The 21,793-nt window shown below is 41.5% G+C and overlaps 1 protein-coding gene across 1 annotated transcript in view; it reads right to left on the bottom strand.

Annotated features, from left to right (window-relative positions):
• The window catches only part of Ptprt (protein tyrosine phosphatase receptor type T), an 835,658-nt gene that overhangs the window by 714,339 nt on the left and 99,526 nt on the right, over nt 1–21,793 (bottom strand). The window contains exons 3-4 of the mRNA XM_055602221.1: nt 17,200–17,281; nt 4,195–4,310 (exon numbers count right to left, since the gene is read on the bottom strand). Coding sequence (XP_055458196.1) covers nt 4,195–4,310; nt 17,200–17,281 — 198 coding nt within the window. The remainder of the gene's footprint in view (nt 1–4,194; nt 4,311–17,199; nt 17,282–21,793) is intronic.

The raw sequence follows: 21,793 nt of genomic DNA, 5'->3' as shown, positions 1-21,793 counted from the left end.
TGGTATTGGCTGTACAGACTCCCAGGGGAGCTGAGTCTTTGTAGAGAGGCCTCAAAGGTCAGCTCCATGGTGGGGCTGACAGGCTTGCTCTAAGAGGTCCTGGAGAGTGAGGGTGAGGGTAGAGCTCCATCAGCCAGGCATTGCGATAAGAGAGGAGCACACCTGCAGAATATTCTAAACACTCACTTGGATGAACAGTGTGCCTGAGGGAAACGGGCTTGTGTCCTCACCAGGGAGCCAGCACTTCCACTGGCCAATCCACCTGAGGAGAGCCTTCCTACCAGCCCTCAAATGTCTACAGCTAAGGGGAAGTGACCATTTTGCTCCTTTTTAATGGCATTTATTTTTGCTTATGTTAGTTCCATGTATTCAATTTTTAATATTTTAATGGAACAGAAAAAAGGATAAAGGCATACATGATCTATTACCATAATTAGTAATACTGATATATATTCTTACAGTATTATATGTGTGTATACATGTTTGCATGATATATGAGGTGTGTATATACATATATACATTATGTAATAATGTATATACATTATGTAGTAAGTATATAACTGCACATATTTATGTATGTACATGTGTTTTTTTCATTAAAGTATTAAACATATCAACTGTTTTATAGCTTGCACTTTTCACTTAATTACATACCAAGAGAATGCCATTAAGTATCTGTCTACTGTCTGATATTTAATTACTTCATTCCAGCATTAATTTAATTAGTCTCTTTTGCAGAACACTCTAGTTCCTTCAACTTTTTTGCCCAGTTAGTTGTACATAGTTGCAGGTACATCTCTGTGCCCCTTTTTCATCATTTCCTTAGAAAACTGCCATAAATGAAGTTAACTTTGGAATAATATGCACATTGAAGGTTTTAGGTTTTATGTGCCTAATTATCTTCCAAAAAGCGTGGGCCTGTCTCTATGCTACATGCCTGTATATACATGTGTGTGTCCTGTTATTTCTGTTTCCCTGCGACTACTATCATCCAGCCAACAACTTCCAATTGCAGTATGCCCGAAACGTCACTAGTCACACAGGCCTTTGGCAGAATGCCCAGTATTTATGCCCTCCTTCCTAATATTCCCTGAAATATGGAGGAGGGAGCCGGTACTCAAGGAGACTGCCTTGCAGGAATAGTTATTGTATCTCTCCACTTGCTGTATTAAGTTTAAAGCCTCCCTGGGTAGAGATAGATTAGCAGAAAGCTGGGGATCCCTGCCCGAGTTGTGCCCCCCTCCATTTCCTTCCACCTCCTCAGCCTGCTTTCACACAGAGTACTATTATGTTGTGAAGCAGACCCACAAAAGCCACTTGTGTGCCCTCAATAAGACTGTGGTGGAGACGCTGTTCATTACATCACACAGCCTCTGCTTTATGAGGGCTCCTGGGAACTATTGCTGTCCAACCTCTGTGTGAACAACAGTTGGAATTTTCCTGAGCAATTGGTTTGTGTTTATCTCGAAGCCACTGTAAACTGTATATCTGACAAGCTTTCTTTATCCCACGGGCGTCTGCGGTGCTCAGACGTCCCACTTGTGACCCACAAGCCAGCAATGGGGATGCAGAAATGTAGTCATAGCCTGAGAAGCAGTTCTCATGTGCTCTTCTATCTTGTGACTCCTCACTTTTAATTTACACTGTCTTGTCTTGCTTTGTAGCCTATTGTAAGCCACCGGAAAAACATTGAGAAGGAGACAAAAAAATAAGATGTGAAAAAGATCCACAAAGTGTATTTCTGTCTAGTTTCTTCAACATTTCCATTGTGCTCTATTTTAACATCCTCCTATTTGCAGACTTAAGGCATAGTGCATGCAACTCAGTACTGCAGCAATACTGGCCTTACAATAATTGGAATACCCAAATAAAGTTTCTGAAAATATTGTGATTGTCCTGCTCATTCTCATGACCCTGCGGAGTCAATGCCATTGAAATGACAGTGCTTCTTTGGATCAAAATGTGCTTTACCTCTAATTATGAAAAGAGTCAATAGCACTACTTACTGCTGAGTGACACAAAAGGAGGGACATAAGCATCAAAGAGAAACTGTGAGTGTCTAGTTGGGCTTTGCTCAGGAAGTTTTCCACGGCGAATAAAAAGGTTAAAATTTACGAAGAGAGGTGACAGTATAAACTACCATCAAAATGTATATAGAGTCCACCTGGACCCCTCCCTCCCTACACTCCTCAAGCAAGCAACCAAGCAAGCAAGCAAACAAAACAATATTTCACATCCCTGGTCATCACGGAAACAAACTTTCAAATCATATTGAGGTACTAACAGGCACCTACTTGAATTGGAAAGACTGACCACAGAGGGTGTTGGTGAGGGCGTGGGGTAACTCGCCAAGACTGCTGCTGGCAGTGTAAAATGTTTCAACTCTGTTTGAAAGCAGCTCCTTGTTCTTTCGAGAGTTATCTACACAAGATCTGTCCAACTCACGAGTAGATGTTTTCCCACAATGAATGAAAGAAAACGTATACAGACATAAGGCTGTACATTAATGTTCACAACAGATTCCTTTTAGCAGATAGAAATGGGTACAATGTGACAGTCAGCCACCAATAGGTTAATAGACAAGAAAACCATGGTATATTGTTTATCATTAGCAGTTTGTTCTTAGAATGGATTATTCCTAAGTACAAGCTAACTAAATAAAAATGGTGAAACATGCAATGATGTAAATGACCCTCACCTCAGAATTATTGAGGAAAGATCTTAATACTGTTTGAGTCCTTTTTTTTTTTTGGTGTGTGTGTGTGTGTGTGCACATGTTCATGGGTAGATAAAGACATGCTTGCAAGTGCCACAGCAGGTGTGAGAAGTTCAGGGGACATTTCTACCTCAGGCATAGATAGATCCTCACCATTCACCTTGTTTGACCCAGGATCTTCCCCCAGTGTTCACTGCTGTACACCAGGATATCTGGCCCAACATCTTCCAGGGGTTCTCCTGTCTCCACCCCCATCTCACCACAGGCATGCTGGGATTGCAGATGCTCTGCTACCACACAGGGATCTGCGTACATTCTATGAATCTGAACTCTAGTCCTGACGCTTGTGCAGCAACAGCCTCATCCACTGACCCATTCCCCTAAGCCCTACACTGATGTGAAATTCTAGAACATGTAAACTAATACGTAGTGTCAGGAAACAAACCAGTGGTTATTTATTATACATTGGAAGAGAGAGAGATTAATAATGAGGACAAGGACACTTTAGAAGGTGATGCCAACATTCATTATCTTGATTGTGAAATTATTCACATATAAATACATTAAATATGTCAGGTTGTATGCCTTAAACAGTGCATCTCAATTATCTTCAATAAAGCTATTTGAAAATATTTGGTATTAAATGTAAGCTAGAGATAGTGGCTCACTCCTGTAATCCCAGCACAGAAAGACAACAAGTTTTGGGCCAGCCTGAGCTACATACAAGACATTCTTAAAAAGAAAGGAAGTGTGTCTGTCTGTGAGAGAGAGAGACAGAGAGAGAAAGAGCAGACAGACAGACAGACAGACAAAGAAGATGATCTCAAGGACACTGCATGCAGATGCTTGGCTCTACCTTCTGTGCTGCCCCAGAATGTTGTCCTTGTGTTTGCAGTGACAGTGCTGTCACAATGAGTGCTCTCATCTCATTCTGTGTCCCATCCCCTGGCTTTGTACCTTACCCAAAGACAGGCTCTCTCATCCTGCTAGGGAAGTAGGATCAATGAGCAGAAACGAAAAGTGGATTAAAGCTAAAAACACTGCCCTGATGGACTCTACTCAGTGATGGACGCATTTAGCCAGAGAACAGACTTTTAGTTCAGGGACAATTCTTTTCTAAGAATAACAATTTCATCCAGATATCCACGTATCTTTTAGTCATGGACTGATGACGTAACAAACCCAGGCCCTAATATATTTCCTTTGTCTTAGCTTTAGTAATTGTAGCTTTGAAGGCAAAGTCATTAGACAATGCTTTGGGGGGGGGGGGCGTACATACAAATTCTAGACCTAGGTCTTTCAGATTGCCACCAGCTTCCCCATCTATAAAATGTCAACCTAGCAGAAGGATAGGATTTCACAAGAGTACGGACAGAGAGCAATATCCAAGGAGCAGAGCTATTTTAAAATGTCTACCCACCACCACCACACCTTTCTTCACACTCATGAGTGTGGAAAAGGGTCTCTCTCATTCTTACCTGGAGCCAAAGTTTGTCGTGCTGAGACCACTTCCCACCAGCAATGCACTGGAATGTGGCATTCTGCCCCACATTCACCTCAACATTTTGGAGTCGCAGGAAATGAGGTGCTTTTCCTACAAGAGAAAACCAAACACAGGACATGTGAGGACAGGATGCAGCTGTCCACAACACTTCCCCAGCAGGGATGGCAGCCCAGGATAGAGCCCAGGGTCATGGGATGTGTGTCTCAGAAGATGTCAGGCTCAGACAGAGTGGATGGATCACTACAGAGTAAGGACTATTCTGTGAATCCCACATGCTGTCTCATTTAAACCCCATGAGATCTGGGGAGTAGACAGGAGAGCACCCTCACTTTACAGCTCAGAAGTCTAAGACTCTGAGCATTGCACAATTTTGGCAAAATCAGGCATCCAGAAAACCGGGGAATCAAGACGGGAGTCCTCTCCTATGAGACCCTCAAGGTTCCTAAGACTAGCTATTGTGGAATGTTTCTCTGCCAACTTGGCCCGCTCATCTCTAGAATGGATCTAAAGTGAATGTTGCCCCTGGGAATGACAGTGGAAGTGAAAGGAAGAATCATAGAACCCAAAGCTCTTCCCTTGACTCCAATGCTGATGTGATGATGTCAATAGTTAAGGACAAAGAGTACAGCAGAAAGAAAGGAGGCGGAGCCTACAACCATCTGTCACTTACTGAGTTTTTCTCTATGATAGACACCACGTTCAGCACTTACAGTTCATTCAATACAGTGTGACCATCCCTACGACTCACTAATAGAGGAGCAAAGGATGCCGGAAAGTTGGCCTGGCCGTGTTCACACAGACACGCAGTCTATGTTTTCAACTTTCCACTGTAGCACCTCCTAAGCGCAGGCGGGAGGTGGAGCGCAAAGAAGTCTGTACATAACATGGATAAAGACCTTCAAATGAAGGATAGGAGCTCTACAAGGACCAAACATATCTGGGCACAGGGTCTTTTCTGAGACTGACACTCAACCAAGGACCATCTATGGATATAACCTAGAATGTGGCCCGTGGTAGCTCAGTAACCAAGTAGTTTTCCAAAGTAAGGGGAACACGGACTATTTCTAACAGGATCTCAAGGGCAGGCTGTTAGACGCCCCCCCCCCGGGGAGGAGCAGTCTGTTAGGCCACAGAGGAGGACTTTGCAGCCAGCCCTGAAGATACCTGATAAAACAGGGTCAGATGAAAGGGGAGGAGGTCCTCCCCTATCAGTGGACTTGGAAAGGGGCAGGGAGGAGACCAGGGAGGGAGTGTGGGGTTGGGGAGGGAATGAGGGAGCGGGATACAGCTGGGACACAGAGTTAACAAAATGTAACTAAAAAGAAAAATAAATAAAAAAATAAAATTAAAAAAAAAAAGGAAAAAAAAAAAGACCTTCAAATGAAAGCTAGCAAGTAAGATCATCAGCCCCAAGATTAAGCCTGGCGTTTTGTGTTAGATAACTTGAGTTCGTCTCTTTCCTTACTTGCATGGTCAATTGTTTTTTTATATAAGTCCCTCACAAAACAGCAATGTCTGATTTCCATTAGCTAATAATTAATGACAAGAGGAATGAGCTTTGCTATTGAGGGCAATGGAGGTTTCCCAGAACTATCAATAAAATCAGTGATAAGCTGGGCACAGACTCCTTATCCCAAGTGGAGCTAAATGGAGCGGCCTTACAGGACCAAGGACATCAAGAAAAATAGGAAGAATAACCATGTACTGAAAACCATACCAGTGCTAAGCAATATTCTAAGCTGAGGTTTCTGTTGCCATGATAAAACACTAAAAAGAACTTGGGAAGGAAAACGCTTATTTCATCTTACAGCCTGTAGTTCATCATCCATGGAAGTCAGGGTGAGAACTCAGGACAGGAACCTGATAGTAAGAATTAGAACAGTGATTGTGAAGAAACGCTTCTTGCTTACTGCCTTGCTCTTTGTGGCTTGCTCAGACTGTCTTCTTATACCATCCAGGACCACCTGCCTAGGAGTGGCACCACCAGTAATGAGGTAGGCCATCCCACATCAATAATTAATCAAGGGAATTCCCCCCCCCCAGAGCCCCTACAGGCCAGTCTGGTGTGAGTCTTTTCTCAAAAGATTCCCTCTTTCCAAATGACTGTATCTTGTGTCAAGCTGACATAAAAGCAGCCAGCAAAACACTTTGCATGTTTTATCTATTCTAATTTCTGAGAAGTGTATGCTAAAGGGCAAAAATTAGCATCAGCAAGTCCAAGATTGTTGTGACGGCTAACTTTAATTGTCAACCTGACATAACAGAATGACCTGGAAAGAGAATCTCAAAGAGGGAGGGACTGTCTACACTGGGTTGATCAGCAACCATGCCTATGGGGATTAAATGTTTCCAAATATTTTTATTAATTCATGACAATTTCATACAATATAATTTGATCATATTCACCATCAACTCCTCCTACATCTACCCTCTTCATTATTCCCTTCCTATCCACCCAACTTTGAGTTTTCTCTCCTCTTTGCATCAAATCCAGTTTATGTTGCCCAAATACTTTCTGGAGTAGAATCTGCCTAGAGTGTGATCCACCTGGCATGGTCCCATCATTGAAAAAAAGAATTACTCTCCCTCTTTCTAGGCTACTGGTAGAATCTCATACCAACTCCTACCCCCATCCTAGGATTTTATTTAGCTTGAACTTGCACAGGTCTTGTGCATGATGTCACACTAAGAGTTCATACCTGAAACTGCCATGTTCTATCCAGAAAACACTGTTTCTTTTCTTGATTTTATCCACTGTCTCTGGCTCTTACAGTCTTTTCATCTCCTCTTTCACAATGATCCCTGAACCTTGTGGGTAAGGATGTGATGTTATGCTTGTACCATTTAGGGCTGAGCACTCCAGAATCTCTTCTTTTCTGCACGCTGATAAGTCAAGAATCTGTGTTCATTGCTGCCTGCTGCACAGAGAAGCTTCTCTGATGGTTACACTGATACACTGATCTATATAGCAAGAAGTCATTAGTAGACATTTTAATACTCTATGTTCATTTAGTAAAATAGTACAATTAGGTCTTTTCCAAGGGCCTATGATCTGTCCAGCCACAAGTTCTTTTCCCTAATAATAATGCCAGCTATGGGTTTCCATCTCATGGATTGTGCCTTAGGTACAATCAAAAAGTGGTTGGGTACTCTCATAACATTTGTGCCACTATTGTACCAATAGGCACATCTTCTCATGGCAGTTAGTATAGTTTTCAGGGTTCAAAACTGAGCAAAGTTGATCATTTGTCTTTTCTGTTTTTATTGCATTTTTGTTTTAATTAATTTTCTCCTCCTTTTTCATGCGTAACACTTGGCTGCAATGTGAAAGCCAGCAGTTGAGGTGATGCTTTCAGGTTAGTACCAGCTTGATTTCTCCATGTTCTGTGACGCAAGTATGTGCAGTCTTCAGAAATATGGTCTTTTCATCAATTTCTTGAGGGTAAACAATAGTATTAACAATTGGCTATAATGTTTGGGGTTCTGTGGGACCGCCATTGGCTACCAATACAAAGAGTGGTAACCCTTTCCTGTTAGTCGGGAGTTTATTTGCTAACATGTGTTTTTAATCGGGGTATTGTCCTCCCCTTGTAGGGTAACTCCATTAAAATTCTTTCATATTATGCTTCTGTATATATTTTAGAAAGCCCTTACAGTAGTAGGCTTTCATTTGACTTTGTAAAAACTGCCTTTACTTTTAGTTTTCCCTTTCCTACTTTCTCTTCTATACTGTCCTCCCATGCCCCATGGAAATGTAACTCTTCCTGTGCCGTCAGTCATTCCTTTTTAATTCTTCACAGTACTGTATTCTATCTCTCTTCACTTGAAAGCTCCCCTCCTCCCATGGCTCCTTACTAATTTCCTAATCTCTGTGGGTATCCCATACAAGCATGCACACCTGACTCAAAGCTAACACATGAGAGAAAATATGTGACATTTGTCTCTCTTGGTCTGGGTCATCTCACTCAGAATGATGTTTCTAGCTTCATCCATTAATCTGAGACTTTCATAATTTCATTTTTCTTAACAGCTTAATATTTCATAAGATCATTTTTCTTAATAGCTTAATATTCTGTTGTCTAAATGTGCCACGTTTTTATTATCATCAGTTGATAGACGGTTAATTTTTATTATCATCAGTTGATAGACAGTTAAGTCTGTTTCCATTTACTAGCTATTGTGAATACAGCAGAAATGAAAATTAAAGAACAAAGTATCTCTATAGTAAGATAAAAAAGTCCTTTGGGTATATTCCCAAGAGTGGAATAGCTTAATCCTTTGGTAGATTTATTTCTATCTTCTGAGCATGGATTTTCCTCCACGTTGATTTTCATAGTGGTTGTACCATTTTGCATTCCCATCAGCAATAAATAAGTGTTCCCCTTTCTGTAGGGGTTTATCTCAATTAAGTTAATTGATGTAGGAAGATACAGCTCAGTATGGTAGGGTGCCATTTGCTAGGCAGGGGATCTTAAATTTTGAAACTGGAGAAATTGAGCTGAGAACAAATAAACAAGCAAGTAAGATTGCATACGTGCATTTCTCTCTGTCCTTGATTGTGAGTGTAAGTATCTGCTTCTCGCTCATCTGCTTTGAGTTCCTGACTATGACAGATTGTAACCTAGAATTTTAAGCCAGATAAATTCTTTTATCCTAAGTTGATTTCTATCGGGGTCTTTTATCACACAACAGAAATGAAACTAGAGCAGTTACCAAAGCTAAAGAGCATCACACAGAGAGTTCAGTTCAGTTCCTTTTGAGCACCAAACTCAATTTTGAACTAGCCACCTTCTTGCCTTGATGGCCTTGAGAAGAAAGATTGTATCATCACACATGCCTCAGGGTGCAGGGAAAGAATTCATGAGGTAGACAGCAATGACTCCCCTGGCTTCTCTGTTTGCTCCCAGATATTTTACAAGGAACCCCAATCCATGCTACTTTCCCCTGTGGATGTTTCGAACTGTCTAGCAAAATGTGCCACCACCTATAAGACTATCCAAAATTCAAGGACCTCAGTGTGCTAGAGGACACTTGCCATGAGAATGTATGTACCGTCTGCACATGTTTTTAAACCAGTTGACAACAGTTCAGACACCTCCACATGCTACTATCAGGGCCCTGTGGCTGAAGTTTCAAGGGAACAAGGCCCACACTTCTGCTGGCCATCTCCAGTGATTCCTGCACTACCAATGTGATGAATGTCATGCTGTTCTGATTGCTTGAAATTGTTGTCCTTTGGCTCTCCTGTATAATTTTGTGAAGTTATTTTTGGAACTATCAGCTCTTCAACCAGGAATGGAGCAAACCTCATAGATCAGTTTTTGTTTCAGTTTTAAAAGGGAAGGGAACGCCCACCCCATTATAGGGAAGCAGTGTGCCTTGGCTCCAAAGTTAAGATGTCCTATTGAGTTTTACAAAGGCTACCCTTTTCTTACACTTCTGGACATGAGGCAACTGGTTAAGTTCTGAGACATGTACAGTTAGAGAGAGTTCTTCTTTAGTAATTGATCGGCACATGCCTTTTTCTGACTCATTCTCTCTTCTCCCTTTCAGCAACAGAGCTTCATTCTTTTATTTTTATACTATCTCCTTCCTTCTAAACTCAGAATATAGATGTTGGAACATCCATGGGTATTAATATGCTGTGGAATATGTGGTGATTCTGATTTATAGTGGAGACATCAAACCCAAGCCCTCACAGAAACCAGACGCTATCAAAATTAACAAACAGATTCCACTGTAAATCAAAACTAATAAAAACACCACCTTCTTGCTTCCTATTTCATTTTCCATTTTGGAAATATATTTCTGTAAAATAAAGGAGAATGCTGCAGACACAGTGAGGACTGGTGTGTGGCACTGGTTCCAATGTTGGCAAGTTGTTAAGGCATATATACCTATATATTGTTAAGGTGGATAAGTAGGGGAACTAGACAGACCTCATACTACATTGAAAGGAAAGCTATACCACTAAAGGTCAGCAGAGAGTGAAGTAGGGGTGGGAATACTTTGCTCAGAGCTACCAATCATCTGATTTTTCCAGAAACATAAAAAAACCATATTTTATGTGAAGTCTCTTATCCTAAAAATCTTTACTAAGATTAATGATAAGACTGTAGTCTTAGCCAAAGCCATCAACAGTCAGGTCCCACCAGTTTGTAGCCTCTGATAAGTTACACTTCTGTACAGTCTGTTAGAACAGTTCCCACTAGCCAGTTGTGCCCCATGTGGACCCATAAATCCAGAGGTGACTCCCTCCCCTTCACACACTGTGGGAACCACTGAATTGAAGGAACTTTTCTCAACTATCTTCTCATTCTGCACTCTCTCCATAGGCCCTCACTCTTATCTCTACTCTCTGAGGCCCCAGATCATCCATGACTCATAATCAGTATCTTTTTCTTGGGATCCTCCTTATGTTTAGTCTTCTTGGGGCTCATGACTTCTTAGGCCCTTCTTCCATCCCCAAATACAGTCTCCTCTTCAGCCAGAAACCCTACCCATCATTATTTGCCCTCTGCCTCTGCTCTTCTAGGAATGAAATTATTGCACCAACATCAATCAACCAACCTTTAGCCAAAAAAAACAGGTGACCTGGGGCCATTCAGGCAGCCACCAGCCAGGCTTTAAGGAGCCCCCTCTCAGTCCTCACTGAGACTGAGTTCTGCTAAAATGGGATCCTGCTGAACAGGGTTAAGAGGAAACCGGCTGTGTCTTTGGGGCAAAATGCCTTGATGCTGGTGACATTTAAACTCCTGCAGATGTCAGTGCAGCATCTGAAGACGTATTATTGTGCCCTTTATCTCACTCTTTACACCTGACAATGCTCAGCAGGAAGCCACACAATTGAAGTGAAAGCTCCTACATACATTAGAAACACGTTCCGATGCTCTGTGGGCTCAGAGACATGGCCCTGAGAGGTTGTGATGGGGGAAAAATAGGTTTGAAAAAAAAAAGTCTAAAAGTAAACTTGGGAGTTAGAAAGTTTGAAACGAAGTGGAAAAGTGTGCTGACATCTATCGAAGTTTTAACTGCAGTGGCCTGCTCACGGTTGGCACCAAGACCCAACAGTGGATGGTCGCTGTGGCCAAAATACTTTTAGGATAACAGCAACCACGACCAAAAAAGTTAAATGGGCTATAAAGTACGGACGAGAAGGTTTCCGCTACAAAAGAAAATAATTTATTTGGAGGATTATGTCTGACTCTTGCCCACTGTTTTAGAAACTTTGAGGCAAACATTTAAAGCCAGCTTCAATGTGTAGACGATAAGATTACAAATTACTTCTACCCACAGGTTTTAGAATAATTAATTGAATCATTTATTGATAAGCTCTGATCATATATCGATAGAAGATGTTTTGAAGAACAGAAGTTAAGACTCATAAGAATTTGATGACATAAGGAAATGCATTTTTTCATATAGATAAAGTCTTAAAAACTCCCAAGTGAAATTAATTATCGGGCTGAGGATTTGAGGGCGAGACTAGCAGTATAACAGACAGCTTCAGAAGGCACACGGGTGACATCATGTGTAATTCCATGAGCAGCCCCAAGGCCTGTGCTCAGCACCTCAGAAGCAGAAGAATACTCAGGGATCTGGAAGCAGTCACCTTTGGGGCATCTGTCTCCCAATCTAACCAGTCATTGAAGACTCATCTCCAGGGCCTGAATGCGGTGCTCATGGAGTCACTGCTTTCCAGAGCCTGTGTTTCACCATCGTGCTCCCAGAAATGCAAACACACAATGTGACTGAATCCAGAAACAGAGCCTCAAAAAAACTGATTAAGCTAAAAAGAGACTGTTGGGTGGACTCTGATCTAATCCACCTAGTGTCCTTTCAGGAAGAGGAAATATGGACACACAGAAGGACACCAAGGACTTACACACAGAGAGAAAAGACCACATGAGGCTGCACTGAGGAAAACACTTGCAAGCCTAGGAAGATAATCTCCATGGCCAAATTTTCAACACCTTAACCTTGAATTCCTAGCCACAAGGGCTATTAGAAAATGTAGTGATCAGTTGAAGCAACCTAGTCTCTGGCATGTCCTGACGGCAGCCCTTGCAAAGCAATAAACCATCTGTTACATATAATATAATCACAGTGTTAGCTGTTTTCTTTTCAGTCTCATCCACTGCACCGGAGGCCTATGAGGACAGACAATGAATTTATCTTCTGTAGTTCCACAATCCCAGACACTGAGTACAAGCTCAGTAATCGCTTCCTGTGTGATGAGTGGCTGACTCATCAGGTCACCATTGTTTCTTGCATAGCTCTAGAATATTCTTTCTTTTAATTTCCCAATACTTCCCATGGGACTTAAACTCATATCACACAACATCCTTTGTGAGTTAACTAAAACTATTCCATCCCCAAATCAGCCTTTTTAGTATTGTCTCTGTGCACTTACACTAACATCCATTCACAATGATGCCTGAGGCACTGAGTGGTGAGGTCCCAGGGCACCTGCCCAAGGTTCACCTGGGACATTATTGGCTGTGCTCCAGCTACTACGACACACTGGCAGCACTGGCCTCTTTTCCAAGGCAGGGCTTCTGCTTCGGAAACACGCTGTTTTCTCTGCCTAGATGCTCCCTTCCAGAATTCTCAGAAAGCACGTTCTTTTCTGTGATTAGAGGCCCGGCTCTGACCACATCTTTGAAAACACCTCCCATGGCGATGCTACTGAAGGAGTCCCACCTCTCTTATTTGTCATATTCGCAGAGTTTTCCCTTATCCCAAATTATCCATTGCTTATCTAGCATTAGATCCTTCAGTGGCTTTCATCCTTCTCTCATCCCCGTGCCAATCCAACACGGTGAGCACCAAAGCCAACCCTTCCTTACTTAACTATCTGCTGTGCCCAGGAAAGCTCTTGAACACAGCTCACAATCAATAATTTACTTGCTGAAATGAAGGATGGATAAAATTGTGAGCTGGCAATGAACTGAGCATATGAGCTGTTGGGTATACCGCAGAGGACTACACACATTGCCTGTGTTTGCACATATCCTTAATGTGATTTTCTCCAATCCCAGCTACTCTTTCACGGGCCTAACACTGTGTTTCCTGGCAAGGGTGTGCTGAAGCCTCCTAAGCACGGGGGTTGAACACAGACACAATACACCATGCAGAAATAAAGCCAAGGTCATGTCTTCTGGAGTTATATCCCATGGCCCATTTGCTGGGTAACTGACTCTCAGCAATTCCGTGCAATCCACACTTCTCAGCAGGAGGAGGATGGGGCTATCAGGAGAATCTTAAATTCACAGAAGTCCTAGTGAAAATAGGGAAGATTCTCAGCAATCCTTAGGGTTTTGTGGCTAGAAAGCCATCCAAATGCTCTCCAGGGTTGCTCTCCTACAGAGATACAGAAAAGGAAAGGGTGTAGTTGATGGTGATACACAGGACTTGGATATAAGATGGCTGAGGCTAGGGCATCAGAACTGGGTATTATGGCAAAAGTGAGGTTTCCTGCTAGAGCATAGAGTTCTGGGACCGAAGGACATAATAGCGTGCTATATTCTGCTAGGGAAAACCAAGTGTCACCTCCCAGGAAGACCAAGTCCAAGCAAAAAAACAATGAATTTAGGTAGCAAAGGTGAATGTGCTCGATGGGGATAGATATGTGCAGGGTGTGGGAAGACCGCTCAAAACTGAAGACTGAGACTGAAGTCAAATGGAAGCAAGAAGAGCAGGTATTTCCTGATACCACTGTCCAGACTTAGAATCCATGTCATTGATGACATTGATAAAACTAATGAAATTAGGGGTGGGAGGACAGTCAGTACAGGCAAGGGAAAGCCATCAGCATGAGTACCATAGAAGCCCTGCATTGCTGAGGACTTTGGATCATCTTCACATCAGTTTACTTCAGCAGAGACATTTCCCAGCCATGTGTAAAGGTACAGAACCATCAGAGACACTCTGAAAGACTTGAGCCATAACCCAGAGAATAACAAGAATAATAAAGAATCTATCCTCGGTGTTTCTGAGTGGCTGGTTGATGACGGAGAGTGTGTCTCTCTTAAGTAGACATCACACCCAGTTCTCCCAAACTCTGGAACTTGGAACTTGGCATGCATTTTTCCAAGGGAAGGTGCTTCAAGCTAATGAGTCAGACTAAGGTGCTCTTACCCCAGGAAGCTAGAAGAAAAAGATGATTCAAGGTCTGACAAATGAACAGCAGCAGAAGTGAAAAGATTTATTTCAGTTAAAGCAATGTGATAGGGCCAACGTGAGGCTTATGCCAGGTGTGTGTGTGTGTGTGTGTGTGTGTGTGTGTGTGTGTGTGTGTGTGTTTGTAGGGAGAGTACTAAAAGGCACAAAGAGAAGTACACATGATGCCTCATGAGGAGACAGTAAGCTGCTCCCTTACCCATAACATAATTGCTGTGGTTTAAATATGATTTGTCTCCCAAGCTCATACCAAAGTTGAATCCTTGAAATCAGTGGCACAAAGAGGGCAGAACCTCACCGTGACATTTAGAGGTGGCTGTTTCAGGATATGATAAGGTATGGACAAGGACAATTGTTCATAATGGAACATGAACAATTCAATCCTGCTGTTAGAAAAAGCAGACAGGGCCATAGCACACATGTGTGCACTCCCTCTTTATTTCCATATGATAGCTCTGCCCTGCTCCCAGCCTCCAGAAAGCCAGCTCCAGGCCCGAGCCTATGCCAGAGTTATACCCTTCAACCTCCAAAAAAACTTTCTTTATAAAGTTAGCCTGCTTGTACGAAGAGGACTATTTTTAACAGTGAGAGTCTACTTCAGAAAATTCGACAAATCTCCAATAAATAACTTAATGATGAGCCTTGTCAAAACAAGAATAAACACACAAATTGTAGATGAAAAGCGATGACCAAAATCAAGGTTGAAATTGATGGTATAGAAACATACTACAAGTCATCAATAGGACAATAAGATGGTTCTTGGAAAAGATCAATAACATTGAAAAGCCCTTGGTCAAATTTACCAAAAGAAAAGACACAAATTAGTAAAATTAGAAAAGAATTGGAAGACATTAGAAAAGATAGCAATGAGATTCAGAAAATCATAAGAACATATTTTTTTAAAAGCCCCCACTCCACTAAATTGAAAAAAAAAAAAACTAAAAGAAATGGAAAAATTTTCTAGATACATACAACACACCAAAATTAAATCAATATGAAATTTAAAAAAACTTAAACTGGCCCATAATCAGCAACAAGACTTAAATAGTAATTAAAAGTCTCCCAACATAAAATAAGGCCAGAACTAGTTAAGGTCATTGCAGAATTCTACAAAACCCTCAGAGAAGAACAAACTCGGCTGTGGATGGAATGCCTATACCAACCTGCCTCCTTGTAGTCTGGAAAAACACGTTAGGACACTGTGAGAAGGGGAGGGCGAGAAGAGAAGGAAGGGGTCCGCGAACTGCTATTCTCTGGGCATGACATGGCTGCTGCACACGTGAACTCATAGCATCTGTTGTTCCCTACATAAGACCCGTGTATCATCTAGACAGTTTAAAATTACAGCATAAACAGAGGAAGGTCCCTCTAGAGAGCGCACCCCTAGCTGGGGGCCTATTGTGTCGTGTCTCTTTTCTTTAGGTGTGCGACAACTGGCAGCTCCCTACGCCCCAAGAATAAACCCAACAAGCACACATATGTGGAAGGTATTAAATAGACTCTATGGCTTTTAAATAATAAATTGATTGAGGAGGAAGAGTGGAAAAATATGAGGCTGGGAGAGAGATATAATGTGGCATCTTAGAAGTGAACTGGAAGGGGAATGAGACAGATATGATCAAGACACATTATATCACATTTTGAGATTTTTCAAAGAATAAATTAAAAAAATTTTAAATGCAGCCACTTTTGATGAGAACTGATAGACTAAGATCAGAAAGAAGAGGAGAACCTCCCCTATCAGTGGACTTGGGGAGTGGCATGCATGCAGAAAAGGGAGGGAGGGTGGGATTGGGAGGGGAGGAGGGAGGGGCTTATGGGGGGATACAAAATGGATAAAGTGTAATTAATAAAAAATTTAAAAAAAATTTAAATGTCAGCCTGACATAGATATTTCATCCTACTAAGACACTTACTCTGCGTCTCATGGTCACATGAGAGAGTGGAGAAACCCCCAGAAGTTATCCTAGTTATCCTAGAACCAAATGGCTGCCAAGACATTGATAGGAATCTAAGACACGGCACTCCAAAATTGAGGATTCAGCATCCCAGCTAACTCTGGCAATGGCTCCCACAATGCCTAAGCATCCTCCAACTTTAGACTTCCAACCATATACCCATAAGTATAATGTCAGCACAGCTGACTGTACCCAGGACTTGGCTGAGGAGCTATGGCTCTTTGCTGAAACATATTCAAGTGTCTTTGACTAAATACTCCAAGAAAGGAAGTTTTAAGGAGGGGTGGTAGACCACTGAGAACTCTAGATACTGTACAGTATTAGCTGCCACGAGAAATTTCACCCTGCACCTACACAGGGTAATGAGTGTATTTAAAAGTAGTTTCTTTTTTTAAGAATTAATAGCTTTGGGGTCCTTTTCCTTGTGGGTAAAGGGTGTGCTAATTTGCTTCATGTTTAATGTTGTTTTTTGTTTTGTTTTGCTTTTCCTTAAAGATAATTACAGAAAATTCTATCCAAAGGCCTCTCATTCTTTCACTTCAGTGATCTGGATCCTACTAATAAACAATCAGGACTTTAGACTCCCTTAATAATGGAGAGAGATTCAGACGAATTGTTTTGCCAGTCTCTGCAAATTCCTAGAGGTGGTGCCTGTTGAACAGGCCAGCAAAATTACAGATTTATTCAGGACTGATTGCACTGGGTATGTAAGCAGTTCTGAAAGATCAAGAGAGAGGAAGGAGTGAGAGATTGCTGTGAGCTGAATGAAAAGGGGATTGCAGCCTCATGACTACCCAGCCTAGCATGGAGAAAGGATGTGTCAGGAGAAATAGACTTACTGCACGGATGAGCAAGGACCCGAACCTCGTCCACAGCGATGTAACCAGGATGACCCTTCAAAGAGACGGATTCAAATATCACCTGCAATACACAGGGCTGGTGTCAGTTTCACAGAATCAGTTGTCCACATTCACCTGAAGCAACCGTCAAGAACCCAGTTGCTTTCTGTGTCAGCTTCCCATCAGAACCAGCCACCAACATCTTGCATTAGGAGAGGGTACCAAGCTGCCAGTTGACTTGGATTTCCAAACAAGGCGAAAAGTCCACCCTCTGGTGAGCATCAAGAAGAGCCAGCCATGTGGAATGTTTAATGGATTTCAGAAATAACACTTAGCTACAACAACAAACAATTTGAATAAGGCCCTGGGCCCCATTGGTACCTCCCTCACCATCATGGCTTATTATTTGTCAATAGCCCAGTTTCCTTATTGTCTTGGAAACTAGCATAAGCCAAGGACAGTTGATCTTCATGTGATTCTGCATGGACTTCCTCTGTGCATGTGCATGCATGTATAAATGTGTATATTTGTATGTGTGTTTGGTGACCAGAGTTCAACCTCTGTTGTCATTCCTCAGTTGCCACCGATTTTGTTTTTCTGAGATAGGGTCTCTCACTTGGCTTGAATTATCCAGTTAACCTAGACTGTCAGGCCAGAGATGGCCTGCCTATAGTTTCCCAGCACTGGGACTACAGGAATGTGCCATTAAAAAGCTGCCTTCTTCCTACAGGGGTGCTAGGGATCAAACTCACATCCTTGTGTTTGTACAGCAAGCACTTTGTTGGCTGAGCCATTTCCTAAGGCTTCCTGAACGTCTTCACCACACAGCCACTGAAACTAGCAGCAGTCTATCTAGTTGTATCCAGGAGTCGAAGGAAGTAAGGAGTTTTCTCTGATTCCTACTGAAACTTTTAACTTGCATGAGGATTTTATAATTAAGCTTCCCTGGCCTTCCTTCTCTCCTCTTTGAGGAGGAATGAGCATCTGTGTGAGCACCATGGCCTTTGCCTTTCACACTACTAATTCACACTCCCCTAAACTGCATCAGCTACATTCTCAAACTTGTACATGACATTCTGCAATACTCCGTCGGACTCTTACTCTCCAATCCACTCCCAGCCCCGTATTCCTTCACCAGTTCCTTTAGCCGCACAAGCCCAGGTTCCTTCTAGCATGTTGGCTAACAGCCCGTGTGAGTCTCTCTGGAAGACCAGTTCCTTCACACCTCACTTTGAACTTTGTCCAGCAGATTGTGGACCTTCCTTCCCCATCCTGAAACTCTACCTCATCCACTCACCCAATCCCAGAAGGTTCCATAGCTTCAAGAAGATCAGAGAAGGGCTGACTTCTTACTTCTTACCCACAAACCTACCTTCCTCCATGCCAATTACGAGCTCTGCAGCTAATGTCAGTACCTTTGAATCTGACTGAACCCTGCTGCAGTTTCCAGAATCTTGGCTCTCCTTGGCTTTCTTTTGCTTCTCTGTGTTTTCTGGCCTTCCTCTTTTCTCACTGACCTTAACATATATAAATGGTTACAGCCTTTTCTTTTCTTGAAAAACTGCCTCTTTGTAGCAAGTTCTTCTCTGTAGCCAGTTGTATTTCAAGCACAATTCTTAGCTATTTAATAAGTATTCTTACCAATTCCACCATAAAATGTCAAATATAAAAATTCCAGTCTTTCTCAAATGTTCCCCTCAAAATTGTTTTCATTATAAACACTAATATTGTAATTACTAAATCTGATGAGACTCCCCATACCCAATCTCTTCTCTTGCTTTAAGAAGGAAGATGGTGAGGTTGGAGAGATAGCTCAGCAGTTAAGAGCATGGGCTGGTCTTCCAGAGATCCCAAGTTCAAGTCCCAGCATCCATATTGTGGCTCACAACCTTCTATAAATGTAGTCACATAGTACTTGTGCCTTCTTCTGGTGTGCAGTATTACTTGTAGACAAAGCATCCATACAGATAAAATACATAAATTTAAAAATTATATTTTAAAAAAGGATGATACCACCCTTGAACTGCAGGTTCCAGAACTTCCTATTTTGAACCTCCGTGTCTGGATCTATAATTGCAATATCCACATGCAATCTGTATGTAATGGTTCTGAGCATATTTCAAATCTTCTACCTAACCTCCCAATGGGCCATTCCTCCTATAATACAGTGCTATTATATGGACACCTTTTTGGGCTTCTACTTCAATCTCAGCCCTTATCTTCAGTTTCTTTTTTATTCTACCTTAATAGAATTGCTTACATATGCCCCTGCTTTTCCATCTCTATTATTAGACAGATCATTTGAAGCAGCCATTTGTGGGTCAAAGACAATCAGCTATAAGTGCCAGTGTTTTGATTCAGCCTGTATATTATTTTTCATATCTACCACATTTATGACATCCAAAATGAGGCCCCTGTCCCATCTCTACTACTCAGTTCAAGCCTGTGACTGGACAATAAAGTGGGTGATGAGATCAACAGGAAATCTCTACAAGGAACCATGGTGTCCAGGCCAGTGGGTTCAAGGCTTAATGTCCTCATTTGGCCCTATAGCTCTAACAATTATACTACACCAAGAGAGCAAGTGAAGAGGGTGGCACTGGCTGTAGAGAGGCAGTTTCTTGGTGGTAAGATTCATCAGTGAAATCTGAGAAGTTTGTGAAATGATGAGGGGAGTATCAGTCCTAAAAAAGGCAGGTGCTTCTGTGTGATGGCTCCTCTCAAAAAGTGCTTTTCTGAAACAGTGCAGTCCTTCAGAGAGAGAGCGAGAGAGCTAACCCATGGATTGCACATGAGCTGATAAAGGTGTGTAGAAACAAAAGAATGGTATCTCCTTCATCCTGCAGAAGGGGAAATTTATAAAGAACCAGGCGTTTATGTGTGTGCGTGTGCGTGCGTGTGTGTGTGTGTGTGTGTGTGTGTGTGTGTTTTGAAAACCAAAGTAAAGTCCATAGAAAAAAAAAAACTATTGACGATAGAGTATGTAAAGCAAATGTATTTCAAAAGAAATAGCAGAAACATATTCATATTGTGAAACAAAAAATGACAAATACAAGAAAAAATGTTTTTGTTTTGACAATAAACATAAATGGGTTAAAACAGAGGAAAACACCCATACTGTCTAAATAATCAAAGTCTAATTGTATGCTGTAAGATAAACACCTAAGATAGAATGACTCAGTAACCTTACAAACAAAGAGTGGAACAAAGACACAATAAGGAAAATGCAAGTGAACAGAAAACAGCTGTTTCAAAAATAATGTGAATGTTTCAAAGTAGAATTTTAACCAAAATGAAAAATATAAACCATTAAGTAGAAATTGGTCTATAAATATCAAACAAAAGACTTGAAAAGAAAATGATGATGGGGAAAAGAACATAGTATCTAAAGATTTTAACCTATGTCTTGGTCTCTGATCAATCAAATAGAAAAAGCAATGCAACAAACATATGTTTGCCCTAAATATGTTAATTTTCTCTTCAAATGCTCATGGAATTATAAAAAGATCTGACGCTAGATTAGAGTGTAGCACCAATAAGCCTCCCAATGAATAAAATCATATAGGTTTGAATTTATAGATTTTTCTGACCAAATTTTCTAAAACTAGAAAATAACAAGTCTTAAAAATTAAGTTTTTAAAGTTATACATCTTTTTTTTCTTTTCTTGTTTTTTTTTAAATTCTTTATTAATTACATTTATTCACTTTGTATCCCCCCTGTGGTTTCCTCCCTCCTCCCATCCCAATCCCTCCCTTCCTCCACCCTCTGCATGCATGCCCCTCCCCAAGTCCACTGATAGGGGAGGTCTTCTTTTCCTTCCTTCTGATCCTAGTTAATTAGGTCTCATCAGGAGTGGCTGCATTGTCTTCTTCTGTGGCCTGGTAATGCTGCTCCCCCACCCCAAGGGGGGTAATTAAAGAGCAGGTCAATCAGTTCATGTCAGAGACAGTCCCTGTTCCTATTACAATGGAACCCACTTGGATACTGAACTGCCATGGGCTACATCTGTGCATGGGTCTTAGGTTATCTCCATGTATAGTCCTTGGTAAGTCTTGGAGAGATCAGGGATACATGGCACATACCTATACAATACATCTTAATAACTTATGTCATAGTATGTTTCTTATGTTAACAAGAGTCTCAAGAAAATCAAAAGCCAAATGACACACATAATATAAATGCCAGTTAAAAGAAGCATATCCTTTTTATTTAGAGGGTTCTAATGAATTATTGACAGTCAAAAAAAAATCAGTAGCCTCCAAAAAAAATCTGGCAACTGATTTCAATGGGAAAATTGATATTAATCTCTAAGTGCAAATTTCTTAAATGGCATAGGAGATGTTCCGGGGTGACTCAGAAGACTCCTTTTGCCTTTGGGGTGGGGACAATGACAAACCACTGCTCATTGCTATGGAAGGTGCTGATCAATGGCTAGGCCTTAAGTACAGACACCACAAAGAAAAGAAAGAAAGAAAGAAAGAAAGAAAGAAAGAAAGAAAGAAAGAAAGAAAGAAAGAAAGAGAGAGAGAGAGAGAGAGAGAGAGAGAGAAAGAAAGAAAGAAAGAAAGAAAGAAAGAAAGAAAGAAAGAAAGA

Source organism: Psammomys obesus, unplaced genomic scaffold (assembly GCF_907164565.1).
Source record: "Psammomys obesus unplaced genomic scaffold, mPsaObe1.curated_primary_1811, whole genome shotgun sequence".
In the NCBI taxonomy this organism is placed as follows: domain Eukaryota; kingdom Metazoa; phylum Chordata; class Mammalia; order Rodentia; family Muridae; genus Psammomys; species Psammomys obesus.
This window is presented reverse-complemented; position numbering and strand designations above follow the sequence as displayed.